This window comes from Rousettus aegyptiacus, unplaced genomic scaffold (genome assembly GCF_014176215.1).
Source record: "Rousettus aegyptiacus isolate mRouAeg1 unplaced genomic scaffold, mRouAeg1.p scaffold_m13_p_7, whole genome shotgun sequence".
Lineage (NCBI taxonomy): Eukaryota > Metazoa > Chordata > Mammalia > Chiroptera > Pteropodidae > Rousettus > Rousettus aegyptiacus.
Genome location: NW_023416310.1, coordinates 69995453 through 70019663, shown reverse-complemented (window position 1 = coordinate 70019663; position 24211 = coordinate 69995453). Strand labels below are relative to the sequence as shown.

The 24211-nt window shown below is 66.8% G+C and overlaps 2 protein-coding genes across 5 annotated transcripts in view; one reads left to right on the top strand and one right to left on the bottom strand.

The window, feature by feature from the left end:
• CUNH7orf50 (chromosome unknown C7orf50 homolog) overlaps positions 1-24211 on the bottom strand; it is a 68386-nt gene that overhangs the window by 35352 nt on the left and 8823 nt on the right. The gene's annotated exons all lie outside the window — the stretch shown is intronic.
• Positions 12365-16663, top strand: GPER1 (G protein-coupled estrogen receptor 1). The gene is made up of 2 exons (XM_016119093.2): positions 12365-12577; positions 14561-16663. The coding sequence occupies exon 2, from the start codon at positions 14840-14842 to the stop codon at positions 15890-15892; it is 1053 nt and encodes a 350-aa protein (XP_015974579.1). The 5' UTR covers positions 12365-12577; positions 14561-14839; the 3' UTR covers positions 15893-16663.

Here is a 24211-nt window from a genome sequence, read left to right as displayed (position 1 = left end):
TCAGCACCTCGGTCAGCACTGCACAGAGGCCTCCGCCCCACAACCCGCCCCAAGGCCGTGGTCTGGCCTGGAACTGATCACTGAGTCGTGGTCAGCCGCACCCCTCTTCCTGTGCTGAGGAAAAGGCGGCAGGCCAGGGGAGGCAGAGCCGCCCACTCGAGGACGGGCAGTGACGGGAGCTGGCGACCAGGGCTGACTGGAGCCTTCTGCGATGGTGACGATGTTCGCAAAGTGTACTGTGGCGACGGTCGCACAACTCTGCGAATTTACGAAAAAATCGCTGAATTCCATTTTTAAAACAAGTGAATAACCTGTCATGCAGAGCGTACTTCAGATTGAACTACTTTTAAACGTGTAAACGCGTCTCACGAGTGACAAAGTGAAGGCGAGTCATCGGAGCTGGTACGACGACAAGGCGCGACAGAGACTGACCTCCCGGCCCAGCGCCCGCGCCCCGGCTGCAAGCATCGGCTTCCCGCGGAACCGCGCGCGGCCCTCTGCGTCGGCTTCTCTCGCTGAGCGTGTCTGCGAGGTGCGACCAGGCCGTGCAGGCAATGGCCCCTCGTCCCTCGTGATGGCACAGTGACCCTCCGCGCGTGACTGGCCACTCTGCTCCCCCTCGCCCAGCCACGGGCACTGGGGTTGCCCCGCCGGCTGCGGTGAGCGACGCGGTGTGGCCGAGGCCACCCGACGGCCACGCGGTGCAGCACAGACGTGCGCACTGGCGGTGCCCCGGCCACGCCCACGCACTGTGCCAGCGACGCGGGGCTGGGCTGCCCAGGGCTCCTGCGGTGCCAGACTGCCCAGGGCTCCTGCGAGAGGGACGCCGTGCGTCCTGGGGAACACGGACGGGCCAGGGAGACCCACTGTTCCTTACGAGGAGCCGTCACTGCCCTCCCAATGGCCAGACCACAAGAGGGCGAGTGTGGGGGGCGCCCTGGCGCACAGCGCCCACGCCGCGTTAGGCCCCCACACGGACCACGGCAGCTCCAGGGCCGGGAGGGAGTGAAGCTGCATGCGGCCCCACTGACCCCTCCACCAGACCTGACGTGCACGTCGCCTCCGCGCTACAGCCACAAGGTCCCTGCGGGACCCCGGCATCGAGGGCCCTGGGCCGCGGCGGGGGCTCTGCACACCGTCCAGGGGGCCCTGTCCTCCGGCAGCCCCACCCCAAGCCCCAGCAGGCAGCTCTGGGCGCAGGCGGTCCAAGTGGGGATGGACGTCAGACCCGCAGCTGGAAGACGGGACCTGTGGCCGGCAGGACGGGCACCTGCCCTGGAGCCGGGGGCGCCCACCCTGAGCACGGCCCCCACGCGGGGGGTAACCGTCCAGGACAGGTGAGCGCTGGCGGCTGCCCCGGCAGCCCGTGTGTCCGGCGTCCACGCCTGCACGCAGGCTGGCCCACTGACACCCAGACGGCGGGGACCTGTGGGACGGCAGTGCCAGGCCATGTGGGGACAGTGCCCACAAGAGTAGGAGGCAGACACACAGACACTGGTGGCTCGCGGCGGCCACTGGCTAGCGGCCCAGGCTCGCGGCCCTGAGGCCCCACTGTCCTTCTGCCCGCAGCGGCCGCAACGCAAAGGAAGCACGTTCTCAGCCCTTCTGGACGCGAGAGGAGCCGCAGGCCCCGCCAGGCCCCTGAGGGTCACAGCCAGAGAACACAGTGTGGTTTTCCCAGAATGACGGAGCCGGGGTCAGGGCGGGAAGGGCGGCTGAGCCGGCCAGGCCTGTTGCTCTGCCAGGAGCCGAGTCCCCTCAGGGCTGGGTTCACTGGGAACGCTTATCTGCTAAGCCAGGACACAGGGAGGAAGAGAGCCCAGGGCTGAGCTCGTGGGGGCGGGAGGCGGGGTGGCCCCCAAGTGCAGGGTGCAGAAGTGCCTGCCACAGGCGCTCGCCCCGGGTGCCTGGGTTCTGTCCGCTCATGGGACAGCAAGGCCCTGTGACCGAGAAGATGCTGCAGAGTTGGCCCCACCCATGCGGGGCTGTGGCAGGGCCCGTCCCGCCTCGTCCCCAGGAGGGTCCCGCCCAGGCACGCTGTGGCCCCCCAGTCCACCGAGTGCAGCAACAGGAGAGGCGAGGCCTGCAGTCACACGCTCGAGAGCGCCGGGCAGGGCTGCATATGCTGGCTCGGAGCCCCCTGACCTCGCCAGGCCATGCACGACCCCCGCTCCAGCTCGCTCACTCTCCCTGTGGGGCCAGGAGGCCAAGGGGGGCGCCCCAGCGCAAGTGGCCCAGGGCGGTCTTGACTGGAAGCGGGTCCTCCCTGGCTGCTGTCCACAGGCTGCAGTAACAAGGCATCCGGGTGCTGGGAAGCTGGGAGGAGAGCCCAGGACGGGAGAAGCTTCTGTCTCCACGGGCGCCCCCACTCCGAGCAGGCAGCAAGGCCATTCCCCAGCCCGGCCCTCAGAGCCTGCCGGAGCGCAAGAGGACGCCGTCAGTGACCCCCAACGGGCTGGGCACTGCGGACAAGTCGCCGCCTGCGTGGGACTGCATCTCACACGGGGGAGACTCGTGAACTGGACGGGCGCCAGGTGGGGGCGGGAACAGAGGGACAGCACTTGAAGCCCCCGCCCAGGCGTGGCCGGGAGGCTGGCAGGCAGGGCCGGTTTCCAGACGTGGCCATGGTCTCCCTCCTCGCGGCAGAGCCTTCCCCCTCCTTCGGGATGTAGGGCCCAGGCCTCTCCCGGCGGCCCTGCCGCTTGGGCGTTCGCGGAGCCGGCCCTCCAGAGCTCTAAGCTGCCCAGCGAGGCGCGTGCCGGCGACAGACGCAGGGCGGGCTCTGACGGCCCTTCCGGGCGGCTGCACCACAGCCACGTGCTGGGCAGGCGAAGTTCCAGGCACAGCTACAGGCCGGTGAGGGCGAAGCCGCTGGCCCTGCGCTCAGGACCCCGCTGCCTGACGTCCATGCCCTCCTGAGTGCAGGGGCGACAGCTGGCCCTGGAGCTGGGTGCTCTGGGGAGCTGCCAGGGGCTCTGCCCGGCCAGGCAGGCCGTGGGCACCTCCCTGCCCCCTGGGTGGGGTCTGCGGTCCTGTTTTAAGCGGAGACATTGCCCGCTGTCTGGGAGGACCTGTCCCGGAGCCGGCCAGCGTGTGTCTCTGCAGGAAAACCGCAGAGCCCCAGCCACAGGGCACACGGCTCGCACGCTGCCCTCTGTCTGCAGTGCCACCTCCCCGTAGGCCCGTTCTCCAGGTCACGTGGCCAGACCAGACTGTGCTCAACGTGCAGTGTGCGGTCTGAATGAGTCGAGGCCGAATTCCTGTCTTCCTTACAGACTGTGGGCTCCGGTGCCCGCCCGTGCGCCGTGAGCTCAGAGCAAGGATGGGGCGAGGCGGGCCCCTCTCCCTCCGAGGCGAGACCCTGAGCCATGCCGCACGACCCCAGACAGGGCTGGAGCAGGGCCCCGGCGCAGGTGAGCCTGGACCCCGGAGGCAGCCCCCAACCCCCGTGCCTGGGTTCTCTGGCCGTTGGCGCTGGAAACAAGCTGGGAGACGGAAGCCGTTTAACTGCTAAGTTTTTCTCTGAAAACCAAAGTCTGTTTTTACTATCAGTTGGCTCCAACAGAAAAAGAAAGAAATGTATTTTTCTAGCATTTGAACTGGAGATGGCGGAGCAGGTGGCTCAGGCCACCAGTGGCCCCTCTTCTGTCTCCCAAGCACGGAGCCAGAAACGACCGTCCGCTGTCAGGGGACATGCACGGCGGTGACAGGGGCTGCCCGGTCACTCGCGACGGCCGGACTCGCCCTCGGCAGGGGCGGGAGGGGCTGGGACCCGGCAGAGTCCGGCACATGCTGCGCGGCAGGACGGCCAGGACCCGGCTGTGGGCACTGACCCTGGACAGGGGGGTTCCGTCCCCGGCGCCGGGGGGGAAGGTCACGCACTCTCTGCACGGCAGGCTGTGTTCAGCTGACGCTCAGGGTGAGGGGGCGGCTGGAAGGGAGGGTCCCCGACCTCCGGCGACCTCCCGCGTCGGGGAAGCTGTGCCGAGCTGCCGTGGTGGGCGCGCTCCAGGGCTCAGACCCGCCTGGGGCCACAGGCCCCTGGAGCGAGACCCGGGCCTCCCCGTGTCGCGGGGCACGACAACCATCTCGGGGCTCCCGGCCAAGCAGTGTGCCCGCGGAGGCTGCGGGGGGCGGCGAGGAAGGGCCGGCAGGGTGCGGACACCCCGGACTGCCCCCTGCAGGCGTGCGCGCGCGTCCGGGCGGGGCAGAAGGGGCTGCCGGGCTCGGGAGTCTCGAGGGGGCAGAGCAGACGCCTTTCTCATCCTCGCCCGCCGCCACGGTTCCTTCCCCAGCGGCCGCAGGCAGCTCGGGACAGCGCTGGTTCTCACGTCCAGAGGGAGGGGGAGGACGGAGGGACGGCGGAGGGCCGCCACGTGCCCTGCACGGACCTGGGTGGTGGTCAGAAGCGGGGGCTCCGGGGGGGGCTCCCACACGCCACCCTGACCTCAGCCCCAGGTCACACCCATGCCCGGCCACTGAGGGGCTGACCTGGTGACTCATCTGGCCGCTCGGCTCCCAGTCTGCGGGGACGAGGGGGCTGGCATGGAAACATTCACGCGGCCGAGGCCAGAAGGTGCTAAAATAGCCCAGTCCAGCCGGGGGGCAGGGTGGGGGCAGAGGGAGAGGGCTGGTGCCCGGAAGAGCAGGCGGAGGACCGCTGGGCGCCCTGCCCGCCCCAGCGCGGCGCCCGCCACGTCCAGCCGCCAGCCACCGGCTTAATGCGGGGTGCTCACGCGGTCTCCACACTCACGCCTCCCACGCCCGAGCTGGTGCCGAGGACCTTAAGATGACGGAGGCCAGAACGACAGCCGGAATCCAGACCGCGGGGCCACAGGAGGCTCACAGACCCGGCAGAGACCGCGCCGTCCAGCAGTGAGGACACAGCGGTCACCACGCAGAGTCCCGGCCTCACGGCTCCGCCCTCTGCGCAGAACCACCATGGGTCTTTCTGGGGTCCAGCTCAGGGGTGGCGAAAACGCAGAAGAAAACTTGCCCGGCGGGTCAGCAGGGGGCGGCGGGGGCAAACCACCGTCAGGCGCTACGGTCACTGCCCTCCCGCCAGGGTGACAGGGAGACGCAGGAGCAGGACGCCTGGCAACCAAGCGGCTACGCGGACTCAGCACAGCGCCCCTGGGCCCGCACCGGAGCGCGGTCGGCACACAGGAGGCGGCTGCCAGGCTGCCGAGACGGGGTCCGCGGGGCACGGCCTGGTCCCGGGGCGACAGGGGACCCTGGGCGGGGGCCTCAAGCTGCGGAAACTAGACCCCCCACTCCCGGGAAACACCGGTCCTCTCTGTGGGGACAGGCAGCTGCGGGGAAGCAGTCCTGGCGCAGGGGGCCCAGCCCCCAGGACCACGGCAAGGACGGCCGGGGGGCTGCCGCCAGGAGCTGCTGCGCCGAGCACAGTGCTCTCCGGGCTCTGCCTCGGGGAGCCCCAGGGGCCCGGGCGGGACCTCGGCAGCCCTCTGACGCCGGCAGCCCGGTTCCCAGCCTGCAGCTGGCACAGACGAGCCGCGGGGTGGGCGTGGGGGGCCAGCCCCCCTCCCCTGGGAACCCCGCCCCGCTTCTGCTGGAGTGTGCGGCGCAGGCCTGGCGGAGGTGCCCGTGGCACGGCCGCGGGGGACACTGCGGCTTCGCGGACCCCGAAGCGCACACGCGCTGTGACGGCCGCCGCCCCGCTCCCAGGTGTGCGCCCCAGAAAAGGAACGAAGCTGGAAACCTGTGTGCGAGCATTAGAGGCAGCTTCACTCGTAATCGCCCAGGCCCGGCGGCCCAGCCTGACCTCAGCGCTGCGCCCCGCCACGCCCTCTCTGTCCTTCGGGGCCGCAGGGGGAGACTGTCAGGGCCGAGGACAAGCCCGGGGGGCAAGGGGGCCAGGAACGGGTGGAACACCGGGACTGGGGGCGGCTTCGCGAGGAGACGTCGTCCGCGGTATGGTGTGCCGTCCTCCCGATTAGAACTCGAAAGTGGTGGGGGTGGCTGTGCGGCACAGCGCACGAGGGCCCCGGGAAGGTGGGCGTGCCCGGGGCGCAGGGCTGGGACTGGGACCTGGACAGGGGCAACTCGAGTGAGCCCGCCGACGCCCTTCACCCCGCCTCCCTGAGACCACGGGCTCCGGGGCGTTCGGCCTCACCTGCTGGGCCTCGCTCCTGGGCCCAACTCTGAAGGCAAAAGGAAGTGCAAAGGGTCCGGACTGAGCTGGCTCAGTATCTGGGCCACGCGTTCTGGCCTCTGCTCGCAGAGCCCCGGGCAGCAGGACCGGACACACGCGAGGCTGGAGCAGCACAGGTAGCCCCGCCGCCGGCGCGCGAGCCCGCCGCCCACCCTGGATGAGGGCTTCCGCGAGGCCCGCTTCCCGCGAGCAGCCCCCCGCTGGCCGGCGGCCGTCCCGGTGCCCGCTGTCCGGGGGGAGCTGAGGCCCGAAGCTTAGGCAGCCCATGCGCGGCAAGGGGGTGTCCTGCCTGCGGACCACGAGGCCAGGGCCTGTGCCCACGGGGGAGAAGGACGCATCGTAGAGCTGGAGCCCCTTTATCCCCAGGAGGCCCCTTCCATCGGGCTGGAGTCCAGGGTCCATTCTCGGCCAGGCTGGACCACACGCACCCGCCCTCTCCCCCGCCAGGAGCCCCAGCACCTGCCCACCAAAGCAGAGCGGAGCTGACCGTCACAACAGGGGTGGCCCCCGACGACGCCCCAGGGAGCGCCAGCAACACTGGCCGGCTGCAGAGGCTGGAGGCTGGGACAGCCTGATGCTGTTTCCCGACCTGGGGTCAATGTCACAAAAGCTTCTTTCCAATTAGAGAAACATGCCAGACCACTTCCTCTTGGTCCAGTCACTACTCTTAATTTCGATGTCACTCGGTGTCCGGGGCATTACTCATCACCTTGAGCGCTGGCAGATGGAAACGTCACGACGCGCTGTGCCTCTCAGAGCAGGACGGCCACACACGCCTGGAAAACCGGTGCCCAGACCACGGCCAGGGCCTGCGGGCCAGACGGCAGGGGCGGCAGGACAAAGCCCTCGTGCGCCAACGCCAGCGAGCGAGCTGGGGCCAGCGCGGCGCCTCTGCTCGCCACGTGGCAGCTCCGACCAGCGAGGCCGGCGCAGCGAGCGCACGACGAAGCGCCCGGCGGGGGCAGGGTGTCACACCCCTCGGGGTGCCCCCAAGGCGAGCGGGCCACTCCTGGCCTCCCGTCCACCTGTAGAGCAGGAACCCTCACAGAGGCCAGAATCCGTTGGAATTTGCCCTGATCCAAAAGCTGATGACGCAGGCAAACTCGACCCCTCCGGGCCTCCGAGCAGTGCAGGGTCTGGCCGTGCCCTCCACGAGGGCGGAGGCCCTAATGACATAGGCAGGACCCACCGGATGGGCTCAAAATCTGAGTCCTCGGACACCAGCCCCCAGAAACCCTTCGCTGAGCCCTTCTCTTGGGGGGGCCTCCGGAGCGCGGGCTCTGGGGCGGCTCGGGGGCAGCGCGGTGCGGGGCAAGGCGCCGGCACTTGCGAGTGACAGGCTCCGGCCCCGTGGTCCGGGGCGAGGGCACGGGACCGGTGGGCCCTGCGACCGCTGCGGGCTGTGTCTGCCGCCGGCCGGCGCTGTCCGAGATGACCGCCCACAGCACGTCCTGGGCACGGTGCCCGAGCCGCGTCCCCCCCGCTGGTAGGACGTGGTCGCTTCGCAGAGCCGCATCTCCAGGTGCGTGCGCGCCCCCGTGGCCGCGCTTGTCCCGGGGAGCTTGCTGAGCGGGCTGTTCCCCCTGACCACCTTCGCGCGCGGCCGTGTCCAGCTGTGGGGCCTGGGCGCGCTGCTCTCGCGCACTGCCGCCAGCCGGCCAGACGACCTGGCCACGACCCACCTGGGCTGCGCCGTCCCGTCCCTTCCGCCCAGCGTCTGCTGCTTCCACGCTCAGGGTGTGCAGCTGGCCACGCTCTGTGCTCCCACTGCAGGCGGCTCGTCCTGTCTGCGCCGGCCACCCGGGGGGCCCAGAGGCCCGCGGTGGTCCTGGCCGCCCTCGGGGGCCGTGCCCTCCACAGCTCCCCGGGGGTGGGGGCCCTGCTGGGCACGCCTGGGGAGCTGCGCAAAGCCCCTCTGTGCCAGCTGGCCCCGCTGACCGCCGGGCCTGAGGGTGAAGCCGCGAAGGTCGGCCTGGGCTTCGGGCTCGCGCTCGTCCTGCAGCTGGCGTTCCTCGCCACGCGTGTCGTCCAGCGGGCCTGGTGCGCGGCTCTGCTCCAGGGGGACGCCGGCACCCCCACCCAGCAGTGCTGGCCGTCGCCCTGACCGCGTCCGCCTCCCGACTGCCCTACAGCATCGCACTGCTGGGACCTGGCAGGGAGCTGGTGCCGCCTCCAGGTGCTCCAGGTAGGTAGGTCAGTGAAAAGCGCCCTCTGATGTAAGTGACGTGATCTGCGGAAGGGCTACCAACACGTGAAATGCAAAGATACGAGGTACAGTAATGGCCTTATCCCAAATTGCACGCGCCGTCACAGCTGGGTTTATCTCAGGATCGTCTTGGTTGACGAGAGAAGAGATGGAAAGGGAAGGAAAGGGTCTCAGGCTCTGTGAAACCTACACCTTGAGAGCTTCGATTCTGTTTTTAATTAAGACTACTTTTTCGGAGCATTTTTAGGTTCACGATCAATGTCTAAACTAAGAGGCCTTTAGACACCCCCGCATGCTTCCTCCCGGCCGCCAGCGCCTCGGCCACATGGCGCACGTGCTCCGAGCGATGCATCGGCCCTGCCACGCCCCCGTCCCCCAAGGCCTGTCACTCACTCGGGGGTCGTTCCTGGTCACCGTTATGTCACACCGAGCAGGCAGGGACCTGAAATCCCCGGGCTCCGCCACCCCATTGCCACTTTCACCGCCCCGAGGTTTGGCCTCAGCAGAACGTCATACGGGGGGTCGCGCTGTGTGCAGGCTTCTCGGATGGGCTTTGGTCACTTAGTCGTGTGAATTTAAGGTTCCTCCGTGTCTTTTCATGGCCGATAGCTCATTTCTTCCCATCACTGAGTAATATTCCATTGTCTGGATTGTCTATTTTAATGAATATTTTAAGAGTAATCTGAAAACTAAGGAAGAAAGAAGGCTTTGTGGGTTCACCTTTTCCATATTTACGAGTCTGTATTACTCCTTTGAAGAAAAGGAACCTAGCTCTTCTTCATCCAAGTAGCTTCTGTCATATGCCATTAAAACATCAAATCTTCTAAAAAAAACTCCCCGTTTCCTCCCTGTCTGCTCACGCGGCGCAGAGCCTTTCTCACGGAACACACGCAAGGCAGGGTCTGCTCACGTGGGCCCCCGCGGGGCGACCGGGCAGCGGCCGGGGGCACCTTCCTCGGGCACGGTCCAGCACGGGTGAGCGGCGCCGGGGCCGACATGGCGAGCTGCTGCTCCCCATGCGTGGTCATCGTTACTGGGTGCTGCTCGTCGTGGACGCTCCCGGGCGTCTGCTCAGGCAAGCGGGGGAGCGCTGCGGGCCAGCGCGGTGCTTTTGAGAGCTGTTGTCAAGCTCGTCAGTTGGGACCCAGAGCAGCCCAAATACTCAGGTGCCTCTCTGGGGTCTCTGCTCACTGTCACAAATGTCGGACATCCCGTGTCAGGCTGGGGGCTGGAGCCTCAGGCTCTGGGCTCTGGGGTGGCCGCGCTCATGCCACCAACAGTTGTCGACGAAGACCCGGGGCCTGCTGCTGGCCCCCGAGAGCCCTTTCTCAGCCTGGCTCCCTCCTCCCCAGTGCTGAGCCCGGCCACTAGCTCCCTCAGCCCCCAGGAAGCCCATCGCTGTCCCTGTGGTGGGCAGATCCTGCCGTGCTGGGGGACAGACCTGGGGGCACGGGGTCCTCCACACTGACCCCTTCTCTAGGGCCTGTCGCCACACTGTCTGAAGAACAATGGTCTCCCGTGTTCCATCCGATTCCAGAGGTTTCTGGCGGGAGGGCCAGGCCCTGCCTTGCTCGTGCCCGGCCAGCAGTGGAAGGGCCCAGATCCACTGAGGAAAACATGGCCACACGTGCCGACAGCTCGCCGGCCTCGGAGCTGAGCTGGAGGTCGCGAGCGTGCGCACGGGGCTCCCCGGAGACGCGGCCGGCCCAACCGGGGCCCGGGGAGTCTGGCCCCACTGAGTTCCCGCGCGCGTCAGCTACAGCGGTGACCGCAGAACCAGCCCCCAGAATGCAAGTCGGCGGTTCTCGCACTTCTTCTGGGCGGGAGGGCCCTTTCTTTAAGCACACACCCAACGCGAGGCATGCAGGAGGTCTGGCTGACAGGACTGGGCTGTGGGACACCTGCCTGCCACAACGTCCACGTGCCCAGAACCTCCCCCACCCCCGCCGTGGTCCCCCGTGGCTCTGACCCAGTCGCCCCCGGCCCTGAGGCGGTCAGGACACACGGAGGACGGTTCCCGGGACAGAGCCGGGGGGAGCAGTGGGGTGGACAGAGCACAGAGCACACGGGGCTGTGGCTGTCCCGCGCAGGCGGGCCCTTCGTCCCGAAGGACACCCAAGGGGGACTTTAGCATAACGGCAAATCAGACTGCGGGGGATGGGGCGGAAGCCACTTCCTGTGGACAGAGCTTGGGGACCACTTAAGGTGGGGCTGGGATCTGGTCTTCGCCTGACATTCCAGAACATTCCATGCATAAACATCCCTGGGAACTGGACGGCCCCTGCTGGGGCAGAAGCTGGTGAGTGCCATCCGTCCATGCTCACGCCGGTACTGGCCGGGGCTCACTGGGCCGAAACTCCGAACCCGGGGTCCTGTCCTTACACTGACTGGTCACACGGGGGCTGACAGGTCACTCCGCCTCCCAGCGCACTAACAAGATGGTGGGACCCCAAGACCTGCAGCCCCAATTCAGCTGACCCCAAGCCTTGGGCAGGCGGGGGCACGCATCCTGAGGCGCGTCCAGCGGGAGTGCGAAGGTGTCCGGGGCCGCCCGAGCCACGGGCCGGGGGGACGCCCGGGCCGGCATGCGTGAGCGGCCGGCGGCTATTTTTAAGCGACATGTTTGGCTATTTCAAGGTTCGGGTTCTATTTTATTTATTTATTTAACTGAAAAGGAAGTTGCACTTTCTCATGACTCATTCCTTTCAAAATGGTGGCTCAGGCATTTTTGGCGCTGAAATCACGGCGAGCTGCGGCCGGCCAGAAATGCGTCCAGAATCAGACCGGCCGCGCTGAGGCTGCGCGTGGCGCAGGTGTTTGAGAAGCTGCCGTGTCGGAATCGGGGCTGGATGCCGAGGCTGGAAAGAACCCTCAGTGTCAGTGTTTTCCTGCAAGAGACTTAACACAGAATTCTCTGTTGAAAACTACGTGTGCACGCCCCACAACGCGGGCCCCGCCATGGTGAGTCGCCGTCGCCCGGCGGCCTCCAGGCTCGCCTGCAATGGGCCCGTCCTGAAAGGGAGCTCACGGCACGCGCCCCGCGCCTCGGCCCAAGGCTGCGCCCGGCCGGTGCGCGGGGAGAGGGAGCGTGGCCCGGGCCGTCGGCGTGGTGGCGGCCTGCTCTACTCCCGCTCAGCACGGCGGCCGCTCGGATCCAGCCTCACAGCTTCCGCAGCCAGAGGGCAGAGGGACAGCAGGAGGAGGGTGGCATCGATTCAGACGCGAAGCTCAGGGACCTGTCGGCGCTGCGGCGGCGGTGCCAGCGGGCCCCGGCCATGCACATCTGGGGACAGTGGCCGCCCCCCGCCCCCAGCCCTTCTCCAGCACGACGGCAGGACCCAGCCAGCAGCAGGTGGGCCCTGGGGGCAGCACCTGCCGTCCTGACCTCGCAGGGGCAGGCGCTGGGCAAGGAGGTGGGGCGCCATGTGAGGAGGTGGCCTCTCGGGACCGGCCCCGGCACCTGTACCGCAAGATGGGCGCGTGCGGGTGGGCTGGGGGGCACAGGGAAGGGGCAAGCTGAGACGTGGCTGACACTGACAGCGGCAGAACGACCAGTTCCTCGTTTATTTCCCCCGATGCCTGCTCTCTCTTTGGGGTTTACATCTCTTTGTGAATCTCCTGTAAAATCCCCGGGTGAAACTTCTTGTGTGTGATTCACATGCCACTGTCTAAACTGTGGGAAATTCACTCTTTAGTTCTAAAAGCCAATCAGTTGCTAAAAAAAGCAAAAGTATTTAAGTTTCGACAAATGACAAGTTATCATCTGAAGGGTAAATGAGACCTATTCGCAGTCCCTTCAAACGTAAGACGACATTCATCAGTGGGTGAGGAAAAGCAGCAAACTGGGAGCTTCCGTCAGAGCGTTCAGCGGAGCGGAGCTCACGCGAGCGTGGGAGGAAAAGGGCCGGCAAAAAAACGGTTAACGAGTCTTCCTAGGAGGCAGTCCAGGCCGCCAGAGCAGGAGGGGCGGCGGCCCTGGGGAGCCTATAAAGCCTGCTGGCTGCCGGCACCCTGCCTTGGCTGCTAGTGACAATGACAGGGAGGTTTTCGCTTCCTCGATGGCAAGCTCGCAGACGCGGAGTCGCAGGCGCTGAGTCCCACCCGCACGGCCAGGCTGCCACTGGCCGAGCAGCCTGCTGAGGACAGGCGGGGCCTGCTGTGAGGTGACACCGAGCGGAGGGCCGGCCGTTGCGCAGGTGAGTGTGTCCTGGGCTCTCGGTCCTGCTGCAGGCTGGTGCCATGGTGGGCCCTCGCCCGAGGGCGGCTTGCTGGGGTTCACGGCTGGGCGTGGGCGTGGGTCAGCCGGGCACCTCTGGCGGGGGGGCCGGCTTCCAGCTCCATGTGAGGACACCCCGCTCTGCTCAGACAGTCCCGGCGAGGCCGCAGCAGTGGGGCCGAGAGGCGGGCTCTCTCCACAACGTGGCCAAAACACCACTGTCCAGCACGTACTGTCCTTTGTCCAAGCCAGGGCAGGTCTCACCGAGAGACAGACGACCCTGCTCTGCCTCGCGGCACAGCCCTCAGTCACCCTCCAGCACAGTCCCGGGTAGACAGACGTACTTCACGGACACACGCCCCGGAGATGTAACAAAAACGCGCGTTCTCCGAGATGGGGACATCCGGAAAAATGCCAAGCAGCTGAACGCTCGCTGGCCAGGGACGCCTGACAATAAGCGGGCTTAGGACTAAGTCCCCATTCCTTTCCCTGAGACCACTGTCGGTACTTGCCGAGGAGCGAAGACCCCGTGGGCATGGGACGGCACGCGGCTGCGTTCCATCCCCCAGACCAGGGGCAACAGGTGCCTCGGGTGGGTTCCACCCACCTTCAAGTGTTCCTCTGAAACGCAGTCCGAACCTTCTAGAACTTCTGCATTTAAAGAGTGAAACGATCTGCGCAGTTTTTAACAAGACATTAAATACTGAGGCGTCAGACAAAATACTCCTAAAAGTGAATTTTCCGACCCCGGCTAAGCACAGGGTGTGGAACACTTTACAATAGTAACTGGCGCCATGGCTGTGATTAGCCTTTCTCGTTTTTCCTCTTTTTTTAAAATGGTATTTTCAAGCAACAGGTCGATAAACGCCTAATCCGGTCTTGGCGACACGAAAATGATTCCTAATGACCTTTCAGGATAAAACAAAAGCTCCCCAAGGAAAACAGCTGGAGCTCATTGCAGTGCGACCAGTCGGTTTGCGCTGGGTCTCTGAGCTCGCGCCCCTGCCTCTGGGCTGGGTCCCTCTCTGGGGGGCCGTCCTGGGCAGCGTAGGGTGTCTTTGGTTCCAGGAGCACCACCCCCCAGGTTGAGACTTCCCAAATACCACAGTGCTGCCCACCGACCCTGGCTGACGCCACGGGGTACTTCTGTGGAGCTCGGAGACGCAGCCCGGGAGCCGGGGCCCCGTCTGGGCAGAGCGGGCGCACCCCACCGCAGGCGGCAGCCACACGCCAGCCCCGGCAGGAGCGAGCGGAGGGAGGCGGCCCTGACCTGCTCGCTAGGTCGCCGACTTTCCCCGTTACAAACAGCATTACAAAAACGTTAGGTTTCACAATAATTTGTCAAAACATCTGAATAAAATTTCAATAACATTTTCAAAAGCAATTACCATCTTTAGCCCTTTTCTCTTTCCTTCCATATCGTGAAAAAAAGTTTCACCTTCGCCATCCAAACTTAGTACTAGGATTAGCAAATAAGCTAGATTTCTTTTACTGTTTTATTATAAGAGAAAAGACTCTCTTCCAATTTCCACGAGGTCTTGGACCCACAATCGTTTGGAAAAGCCGGGTTTCCCCCTTCCTCTGCTTCCCTTTCCAACAGCTGCTGAAATAAATTCTATTTCCTCTGCTGACAAACAGTAGTTTTCCTAAGATCTCCAAGCCCAATATCCACGTTACCTCATAAGCCTGCTATTCAACCACTTAAAAAAAAACAAAAAAGGCGTCCGCGGGGTGTGGGGGTGACTCACTGTCCGTCTCCAGCCCGCCAGCAGCTCCGGGAGCCCCTGGGGAGGACGCGGGAGCTCTCTGCATCTCACGCTTCTGCCCGGCTCGGCGACCACCATGTCGCCCAGAGGACAAAAGCCTCCAATTCTGGCCGGCCCGGCGCCCTCTGTCGTGGCGAGGCCTCGGCGGAAAGCCCTGCGGCCCTGGCGTGAGGACTAACGCTCCCCCCGCCCCCCAGGTGCCCGGAGGGAGAAGCGGCGTGGACGCAGCGGCTGGGCCGGGCAGAGGCGCACGCCGGCAGCTCGCAGTGCGGACACCGGTGACCCTACCCTCGGCTCGACCCGACCCGGACCATCACGGTGGCTACCGGGGACAGCCTTGGTCTCACAGCCGTCCGGCTCACTCCTTTCTGAGGATGGCGCTGTGGCTTAGCACAGATCTCGGGGAGCCCTGCGGAGAACCCTGAGCGTCGCGCGTGGAGGGGACGTGGCCGTGACCCCGAGCGCCCGCCTCTGGCATGGAGACGAGCCTCGGCACCCACAACGGCACCCCCGCGGAGCTCCGCCTGCCGCAGGCGCTGGCCAACCACACGGAGCAGCAGCACTACGCCCTGGGCCTCTTCCTGTCCTGCGTCTACACCGTCTTCCTCTTCCCCATCGGCTTCGTGGGCAACATCCTGATCCTGGTGGTGAACATCAGCTTCCGCGACAAGATGGCCATCCCCGACCTGTACTTCATCAACCTGGCGGCGGCCGACCTCATCCTGGTGGCCGACTCCCTGGTGGAGGTGTTCAACCTGCACGAGCAGTACTACGACGTGACCGCGCTCTGCACCTTCATGTCCCTCTTCCTGCAGGTCAACATGTACAGCAGCGTCTTCTTCCTCACGTGGATGAGCTTCGACCGCTACCTGGCGCTGGCCCGGGCGGTGCGCTGCGGCCCGTTCCGCACGAAGCAGCACGCCCGGCTGAGCTGCGGCCTCATCTGGATGGCCTCGGTCTCCGCCACGCTGCTGCCCTTCACCGCCGCGCACCTGCAGCACGCCGGCGACGTGTGCTTCTGCTTCGCCGACGTCAGGGAGATCCAGTGGCTGGAGGTCACCCTGGGCTTCATCATCCCCTTCGCCGTCATCGGCCTCTGCTACTCGCTCACCGTGCGGGCGCTGGCCAGGGCGCACCGGCACCGCGTGCTGCGCCCGCGCAGGCAGAAGGCGCTGCGCATGATCCTGGCCGTGGTGCTGGTCTTCTTCGTCTGCTGGCTGCCGGAGAACGTCTTCATCAGCGTCCAGCTCCTGCAGCGCCCGCCGCCGGGGGCCGCGCCCTGCCAGCAGTCTTTCCGCCACGCGCACCCCCTCGTGGGCCACATCGTGAACCTCGCGGCCTTCTCCAACAGCTGCCTGAACCCCCTCATCTACAGCTTCCTCGGGGAGACCTTCAGGGACAAACTGCGGCTGTACATCGAGCGGAAGACACATGCGTCGGCTCTGAACCGCCTCTGCCACGCCACCCTGAAGGCGGCCCTCCCAGACAGCTCGGCGCAGTCAGAGGTGAGGCTCAGCCGCGTGGCGTAGACGGGCCCCGCCCCGAGGGCGTCGGGGACAGAGGGCCGGGGCGGGGTGCCACCGCGCCGCCTCCTCCCCACCCCCGGTCGCCCAGACCCCACGCCGCTCCCGCACAGGGCGGTGGCAGGCCAGGGGCCGCCGGGGGCCTGGGCGTCCCATGGCTCTCCCGTCCCCTCTGCACGGACAGCCTCTCCCAGCAGGCGACGTTTCCGAGGTTGGCCAGCAAAAGCACGCGGGGGGCGCTCCGCAGGGCCTGTCTGGGCTCCCGGGCAGCACGTCTGCCACCCTGGAGGAAGAGCGGAGCCTGGAGGCAGACGGCACGCGCCGCCTGGCCCGCACGGCGTGGCGGTCCCCTCGCGGGCCTGCGCAGGGTGCCGTGGGCGCGGGGGGAGAAGCAGCGTGCGGCGCACCCTCCACCTTTCGGGACGGCCGCCTCGCGGGCACCTGGTGAGTCACACCTGTGCCCTCGGGCCGCCTGACATGCGCAGGCTCCTCTCCGGCGACCGGCCACGAGCAGCCTGAGACGCCGACCCAGACGACCCAGACGCGGTTTGTTTATGGCCTCTCTGCGCCCACACCGGCGAGGCTGGGGCGCCACGGCACGGGGGCGGGGACAGTGCAAACAGTCTCACCGACGTGTAAAGACAGAGCTGACGATTCCAGCAACGCTCAGGCTTCCTCAGCGAAACAGTCGCGTGCTGGTTCTTCCGGACGTTCTAAGTGGTTCCTCAGCGGGGCTCAGTGGGGACTCAGTGGGGGCTCAGTGGGGCTCTCGGTGGGGTGTCAGGGCCTCAGCGGTGGATGGAGGCCGGTCGGGGGAGGGGAACGGGCTCGGGGAGGGACAGTCGGAACGAGGCCCGGCCCCGACCTGCACACGCAGGAGCACCCCTGCCTCTGTCAGGTCCGCCCCGCCAAACAGGTAAGCACCGAGAGCTGAAAACGCACGAGACGCTCCTCCGACTCACGCCGAGCGTCCTCTGAGAGCCCTGCCAAGCCCACGTGCCCCCGGGAGGGCGCTCTCGATGGCCCTGTGGGACGGCGGTGTGGGAGCTGGGGGTGCGGGCCGCGGGGAGGGACAGGCCCCGTCAGACTCCCCGTCCTGCAGCACAGGCTGCGGAGAAACTCGACTCAGAGGCGTCCCTGGCCTCCGGCCTTGTCACACTCCCTGTTCAGACATGCTGGCGGCAACCCGTCACGGGGGAGAACGGGGCGCGCATCCGGCAGGTCACGTGTCCGGCACCAGCAGACCCCCGGGACACAGCACTGCCCAGCAAAACCTGCCTGTCGCCCTGGCCAGGGCTGGCCCGCGGGGCGGTGCTGGCCGTGCCCCGGCGCAGCGAGACACAGCCTGGGCTGGCGGCCCGGAGCCACGCCCACGGGGACAGCGCCGAGGGCCAGGCTGCTCCAGGGGGGGGGACACTGTGCACACATGCAGACACACCGGCACACGCACAGGTGCGCAGACGAGCAGCCGCGCACGCGCACACCCACGGGAGCGCGCTCACACGCCCCACGTGCCTTCCACAGCCTGACTGGCCTGGGGTCCCCTGAGCCTGCCCCCCGGGAGTCCTCAGCCCGCTCAGTCTGGCGAGGTGGACAGACACCGCCACAGAGGTGATAACACTACGGGCTGCTGGCAGGGGCGCTCAAGTGGCCGTCAAACAAGACATTCCAGAAGCAGAGCCATGTCGCAGCGCAGCCGGCACGCCCCCGGCTCGGTGCTCACAACTGACCGGAAGTCAGTCGTTTGGGGCGATCACGACATTCGGCCTGTGGGGCAAGGACGAGGGTCCACACTGGGCCGGGTGCAAGCACCACCCTCGGCGTGAAGGGCCCTTCGGGTGGGAAGCCAGCCGAGCCTGCCGGCGGATGCCCGGGCTCACGCCGTGCAGTTACGAAAACCCCAGGTGTCAGGCGCCATCCGTCGTCCCCAGAATGACATCTCAGCACACAGAACCTGGTCACCTCGGAAGGTCTGCGGCTGAGGAGGCCGGAGCCGCACAATCCGGAGCCGAGCGCAGCGCAGGCGCCTGCCGACGGGACGCCGCCGAAGCCCGGCCCGGCGTGCGCTCCGGGCCGCGTCCCACCCGCTGGGGGACCAGGCTCGACCCGCGGGATGGAGCCGCACGTCCCTTCCTGGCACCTGAGACGGGGCCATGATCACCTGCACTTCACGGCCGGGACACGGGAGCACAGAGGGGGCCCCGCTCGAGCCGCGGAGCTAGTAAGGGGGCGCCGGAGGCTTCACACCCGGAGCGCGGAGTCGCCCGGCTCCGGCAGCGGCAGCGTGAACAGAGACTCGCTCAGAGACGCTCACTGCGCGTGTGCCGCTCCCGCGGCGGCCCCTGTACCCCACACACGCGGACGTGTCTGACTCGTCCCCACAGCCTCGGCAGGGACACAGCCGTCACTCACCAAGCCACTGCTCGTGGCAGGCATGTCACCTACTTTGAAACACCCCTTGTGGTACCCCATGGCCGCCCCATGTGCAGAGCCTCAGAGAGAAGTGTGGCGCCAAGGTCACAGCCGCCTGGCCATCCTGCCCAAACCCGGTCTACCCGGCCCACACCGGCGAAGCTCACTGAGCCCCCAGCCCTTCTCTGAGCAGGACGGCGAGGCGACCGAGCCCACGACAAAGACAGCCCAGGGCTTGTCCCCTTCCTGCCGTCCAGAACGGGGCCCCTGGCCTGGGGACACTGCGGAGGGTCAGCTGGGTGTGAGTGACAGCGTGTCTGCACCTTCCAGCCCTCCCCTTCAGGATGAAGGCGCGTGGCCCACTGGTCTGTCCCTGCCACAGAACACAAGTGCGCGGGGGGGCGGGCGCCCTCTGACCTTACAGCCAGGGGCCAGCACCCATGGGCAGGGGCAGCAGGCTGCGAGAAGCCCGGGTCCCCACGCAGCCCACAAAACAGCCGCCCGGCGGGCCCTCGGCTCGGACCGTGAAGCACGTCTCCGCCCATCTGCGGCGCTGGGCTTGGGGGCCCGGCTGCGGTGCCCCGCCACACCCCTGGGTCCCAGGGCCTGCCTTCTGGCTCCCTCCCGGGCATTCGCCGAGGACACACTGCACGGGGGCCCGTGCCCGGCCTCTGCCAGGCTCCTGGTCCCCGATGTCCTGCAGTCACACACTGAGGTCCCCGCCCCTGGACCCAGTGGGGCCCTGCACAGCGACCTCGCACTCCGTGACAGTGGCCCAGGGGGTTGGCATGCCTGGCTTCAGGTGGCCACTGAGTCCTGAAGAACACACAGGACCGGGGGCCAACAGAAGCACAGACAGCACGGTTCGGGTGGCCCCGTCACAGCTGCACCCAGATGCGCTCCGGGCTCACGACGCCTCGGTCCTGTGTCACAGAAACCGGCCCGGCGGGTCCCACAGACGCTGTTTATGCGCTGAACAGTGGGGGGCCTGAGCCTGTGCCTGGGAAAGCGCCCTCAAAGCAGAAGCTGTTTTCCCAGCTGTGCGGCCCGTCCTGGGAAATCTTGCCGCTACAGAAGAGTTTTGGAAAGACTGCCAAACACTCGGCCTCGTCTGCCCATCGCGGTACTGCAGACCCCAAAATGGAGAACCTTCTTGTGCACACTGTCTGATTAGCCAGTGACTAACACTCTCCGCGAACGTCAGTGAATGCTATAATGAAATAAGCTTCCTTAAACGAATGTGGTGTCAGCTCGGTTTGCTGAGAACAATGCATTTCGTGGCTCCCTTTGAGCAGCCAGGAAGCGGGGATCATCCAGGCCGGAGAAAGGGTGAGACAGGAAGCGCTCGGCCCTGCGTGTGCGTTTTACTAACGAGCACCGTCTACCGGGAGGGAAACGCTTGGCCGTTCGAACACAGGGAAGGCTGGGCCGGCGCCGGGCATGGCTACCCAGGGGGGCACAGGCACACATCACCGACAGGGCAGAACGTCCCGTAACCTCTAAATGTCCGATCTGTACCACGACCAACAATTTTAAGACACAGATGACGTGACATCCCCCCCCCCACACACACACTTATAAAGCCAAGAATAAAAAAAACAGACGACGAAAATAGATTCACTAGGGAGACCTGGGTTCCTGGCGAGTTCTGCCATCAGCCTTGTGAGGGCCTGTCCTCGGCACAGAAGGGGACAGTCCCGGCCCCTGCCCTCTAAGAATGCCACAGATGGATGGGCAGCCTACATCCGGTCTAATCTCAAAAATGGCAAAAGGACTAGAAAAACGTGGGCTCCCTGCGCTGCGAGCTCCCCCCCAACAGAGGCCAGGGCTCCCTGCGCTGCGAGGCCCCCCCCAGAGGCGCAGGCGGGTGGGACCCCCAGGGTCACCCCTCCACTGGCCGCCTCCGTCCTGCTCAGCTGGCCGGCCTCGCCTTCGGGCAGCTGGCTTCACGCCTGCATTTCGACGCGCCACTGTCATTCCGCGGTCGGGTGTGATGCACCGTCCCCCGTTCTGCGGGGGACGGGATGTGCTTCCGCACGCGCATCGGACGTCGCTTCCTTCACACGCTGCCCGTCCTGTGTCCTCTCCGTTCTCGCCTTCCTCCGGTCAAGGGTGCGCTGCAAGCCCCGCCTCCCGCCACAGCGCCCGGCGTGCGCACGCGGCACCCCTCACCTCTGCCGCCGGCCCTGGCACACTCCTCGGCGGCGTCCAGCCTGGCCGACGTGCCCACCGCTTCTGATCGCCATGGCCACGTCCCTGAGGGTCCGACTTGGTTCCTTTCCACGCCCGCCTGCCCGTGCCTCGCTGGGCGGTGAGGGAGCGCGTGCTCGCCCCGCCGCAGCCTCGGCTCTGCTCCGTGCTCCGGCTCTGGCGCGCAGTCTGTGGTCTGTCGCCCGCCCGCCCCCGCCTCCAGCGGAGGTGCTCCTCCGCGACTGCTTCTCTGCTGGCAACGCCCCTGGGGAGAGCTGTTCTCCTGGGAGCCCCTGCTGGGGGTCTGCGCCTGCCCCGGGGAGAGTCCAGAAACCCCGCGGGGCCGACGGGTCTGCGGGCTCCTTTCCTGCCTGGGGCTCCATGTGGGTTAGCGCAGGTTTGAGTCTGGGACGACCCCGCTGTCGGCCGGGGGCTCTGACTGCCCCCCTCGCACCGCAGCTTCCTGCCGCCCGGGCCCTTCCTCATTCACGTCCGAAGGCCCAGGGGCTCCTGGCTGCGGGGCAGGAGCCCAGTTCCACCGCGCGGGCGGAGGGCCTGCAGCCCGGGGTGCAAAAGCCAAACAAAAATAACCCGGCTGGAAAAATACTTGAAACGTAAAGGGAAGATAAAGAGCTCTTAGTATAAAGAGTCCATTTTTAAATCAATACGGAGAAGATAAACTTCGCAACAGAACCGGGAATAAACACATGGGCACCCGCGAAACGAACACAGCGGCCGGGATCTATGTGGCAAGCGGCCGCTCACGGTGGCGTCAGAGAAACCGGCACTAGAACCGCCGTGGGTGGTCTTCTCTCTCCGTCGTACTGGGAAAACGTGCGAAACATCGCAGGACCCAGGGCCGTCGTGGGCGCTCTCGCACGTACACGGGGAAACGGCCGCTGTGAAAACGCCGGAAGGACACGCGCCCCAGCGCCGACGGCCGCGCTCCCTCGGGTGGCAGGATCGGCCGTCCTGGTTTCCTCTGTCCGGTTTTCTGTCCTCTCGCTCTCTCCCTGCCCCGCCCGCCGCCTCTCTCTCTCTCTCCAACATTGGTCATGTACAACTTGGGAAAAATAATAAACATTGCTTTTTTTAAATTACATTTTGTTGAGTTATTTTTTGCTGACCACAAGGAAGCAGAGCTCACAGACACCCCCGGTGACCGTGCGGCAGCGAGGCCTGGGACCGCGGCGTGCAGACAGTGTGTGGGGGGGGGCTGTCTCGTCGGCCCTGGCGAGGGCAGCTGGGTCTCCACGGCAGCGGGCGACGCTGCTCAGCGTCCAGCTCCTCCGCGATTCCTCGATTTAACAAGGGAGACGAGAAAACCCATCTCAGGGACGGGAGGCATGCATGCCCGTGGCCGGCCTACTGACAGACCGTGTCCCGTGACCCCAGTCCCCACGTCCTCCTCCGAAGGACACCTAGTGAGGGGGCTGGGACAGCCACCCCCGAAAAGCTCCTGGAGAAGGACAAGGCCGTCATGCACAAGCAGGCCAGGCAGGGGCCACGCAGATGTGGGCCCAGGACGGCCCCGCCACGAAGCAGGAACCCACCGGGACCGGCCCATCCGACACCCTCTCGAGTCGACAGAGCCAGAGGCACATACCGTGCGCCCCGGGAGAGCAGGACGCTATCCGCCTCTCCTCTGGCCGTCGTCGCCCGAACACGGGCAGAGGCATCAGAGGAGTGAACACAAAACCGCGAGCAGGGAGACGGAAGCAGGACCAGAGTCCGCCTGGCCCGACGAGCAGACGCAGGCAGGGCTGGCCGAGGAGACGGCGCCCTGGGGCAGCGAGCAGGGCCTGGGAGGCACTGGGTGCCAGGCTTCGTGGGACGCGCCCGCCAGCCCGCTGCGCCCTCTCTGGGCGTGCAGAGGGCACAGGGTGTGCGGAGGCGCCACCGCCGTTTCCAGGGGAGACCGCCTGGGCCACGGGGACCCTGCAGGCCGCCTCCGGCCTCGCTTTCTCAGGCTCTGAATCCCTACAAGTCCATCCACTCACACTTACTCCAACTGCCTGGCAGCCGAGCCAGCTCAGCAGCCACGGAGCAGAAAACAAAGCCGCGGAAGGAGGGGAGAGTCTGCCAAGAAAAGCAGCCCGGGCCCCAGGGGGCTGTTTGGGGGGGTCAGCAACCCCCGCCCGCCGGCTTCAGGACAAAAGTCCCCGGCCAACCAGGAGCATTGCTTGAGGCGAAGTGGAGCTGGCTCGAAGCATCTGCCCCCCACGCCCTCGGGGCCCCCGCGACAGGCCGCACCACCCCGCAGGCTTCGGCCGCGAAGGTCGTCCCGGGTTCCAGGACCAGAAGGACGGAAGTGGAGGGGCGTGCGCCCGCGGCTTTGCTTCCCCTCCGAAAAAACGACGCCCGTGACCCCGAGGCCGCCGCGGGGCCGAGCGCTGGCCTCCCTCAGCCCGCCGTCCCACGGGCCACGCTTTGGCAAAGACGCGAAAACAACCAGGGCGGCCGGACCACGCGGGGCCCTGGGGAGTTTGGGAACCAGCAGCCACGGAGAGCGCACGCCGCTCCGGGGAAAAGGGTCACTACCCTTCCGAAAGTCACTCGCCACCACGCACTCCAGGCCGTCGTCCCTCACGCCCGGCCCTGGCCCATGCGTCTGAGGTCCTCGTCCACCAGCATCGCCCGCGGCCACAGCGGAGGCCAGAGGCCCCGGTGAGCCGGTGTCCCTCACACAGTGCTCCGGATGCTGACAGCCGAGCCACCCGCCCGCCGCGGTCCTCGGCCCAGCTACACAGGGACCAGGGCAGGTGACCCTCGCGCCCCTCGTCTCCCCTTGTGCGCTCCCAAGGGGATCGGAGGCGGGAAACCCAGGTGTGAGTCTCCTCTCCATCCCCAGCTGCCCAGGTGGGCGTGCGGGTGCCCCGACCCCTCCGTGAGGCGCGAGGTCCCCCCTCGGCCCTCGGGGCTGCCGAGGGCCACCGCCGAGGTGCCGCTGCGAGCAGAGCCCACCCCGCGGGGGCGAGGGGCTCACGGACGAGGCGGGGGAAAGCGAGGGCGCCGAGCCGACGTCAAACACCAGCCGCTCCTGCCGCCTCATCCCCAGCCAGCAGAGGCAGCCAGCTCCCCCGGTGTCCCCGAAGGACGCGCTTGAGTGGCCGTGCGAGGGGCCACTGAGCTAGCATGTCCCCTCGTGGGAACGGGATGGGGAAGGCAGGGCCGCGGGGTGCCCATGCCGCCCTGGCCCCCGTGCGGTTCTCTCCTCCCAACACGAGGTCTGAAACAGGGTCCTCGCGGCCTCGAGCAGAAGCCAGTCCCGAAGAATGTGGGGGTGGGTGGCCCTGGTCCCTGCGGCTGGAGCGCGGCTCACAGGGCACGGATTCAAGAAGCTATGCTTAGGGAGGCAGGGGGACCCCAAGACCCCCAGTGGAGGGCAGCGGCCTCAGAAGAGGAGGGCTCCGGGCCCCCTGGACCTCGCAGACCACTCCAGCAGGACTGCAAATGCAGCGGTTTGGGGGGCTGTCCGGGAAGGCCCCGCAGGCCCCTCCTGCCCCGGGTGTCACACGGCACTGTCCCCCAGGGCCCGCCAGCTCCATGGCAGGGAGCCCAGTGAACAGAGGCGCGAGAGGCGACCGGGCACCCTTCGCTGCCCACGCGCAGCACGGGTGGCCGCGGTCGTGCCAGACAAAGGTGCCCAGACGAGGCACAGCGGCAGCGGGGTGTGCGCCACTCGGCCCGGCCGGGGAGCGGGGACCCAGCCCTGCAGAGACA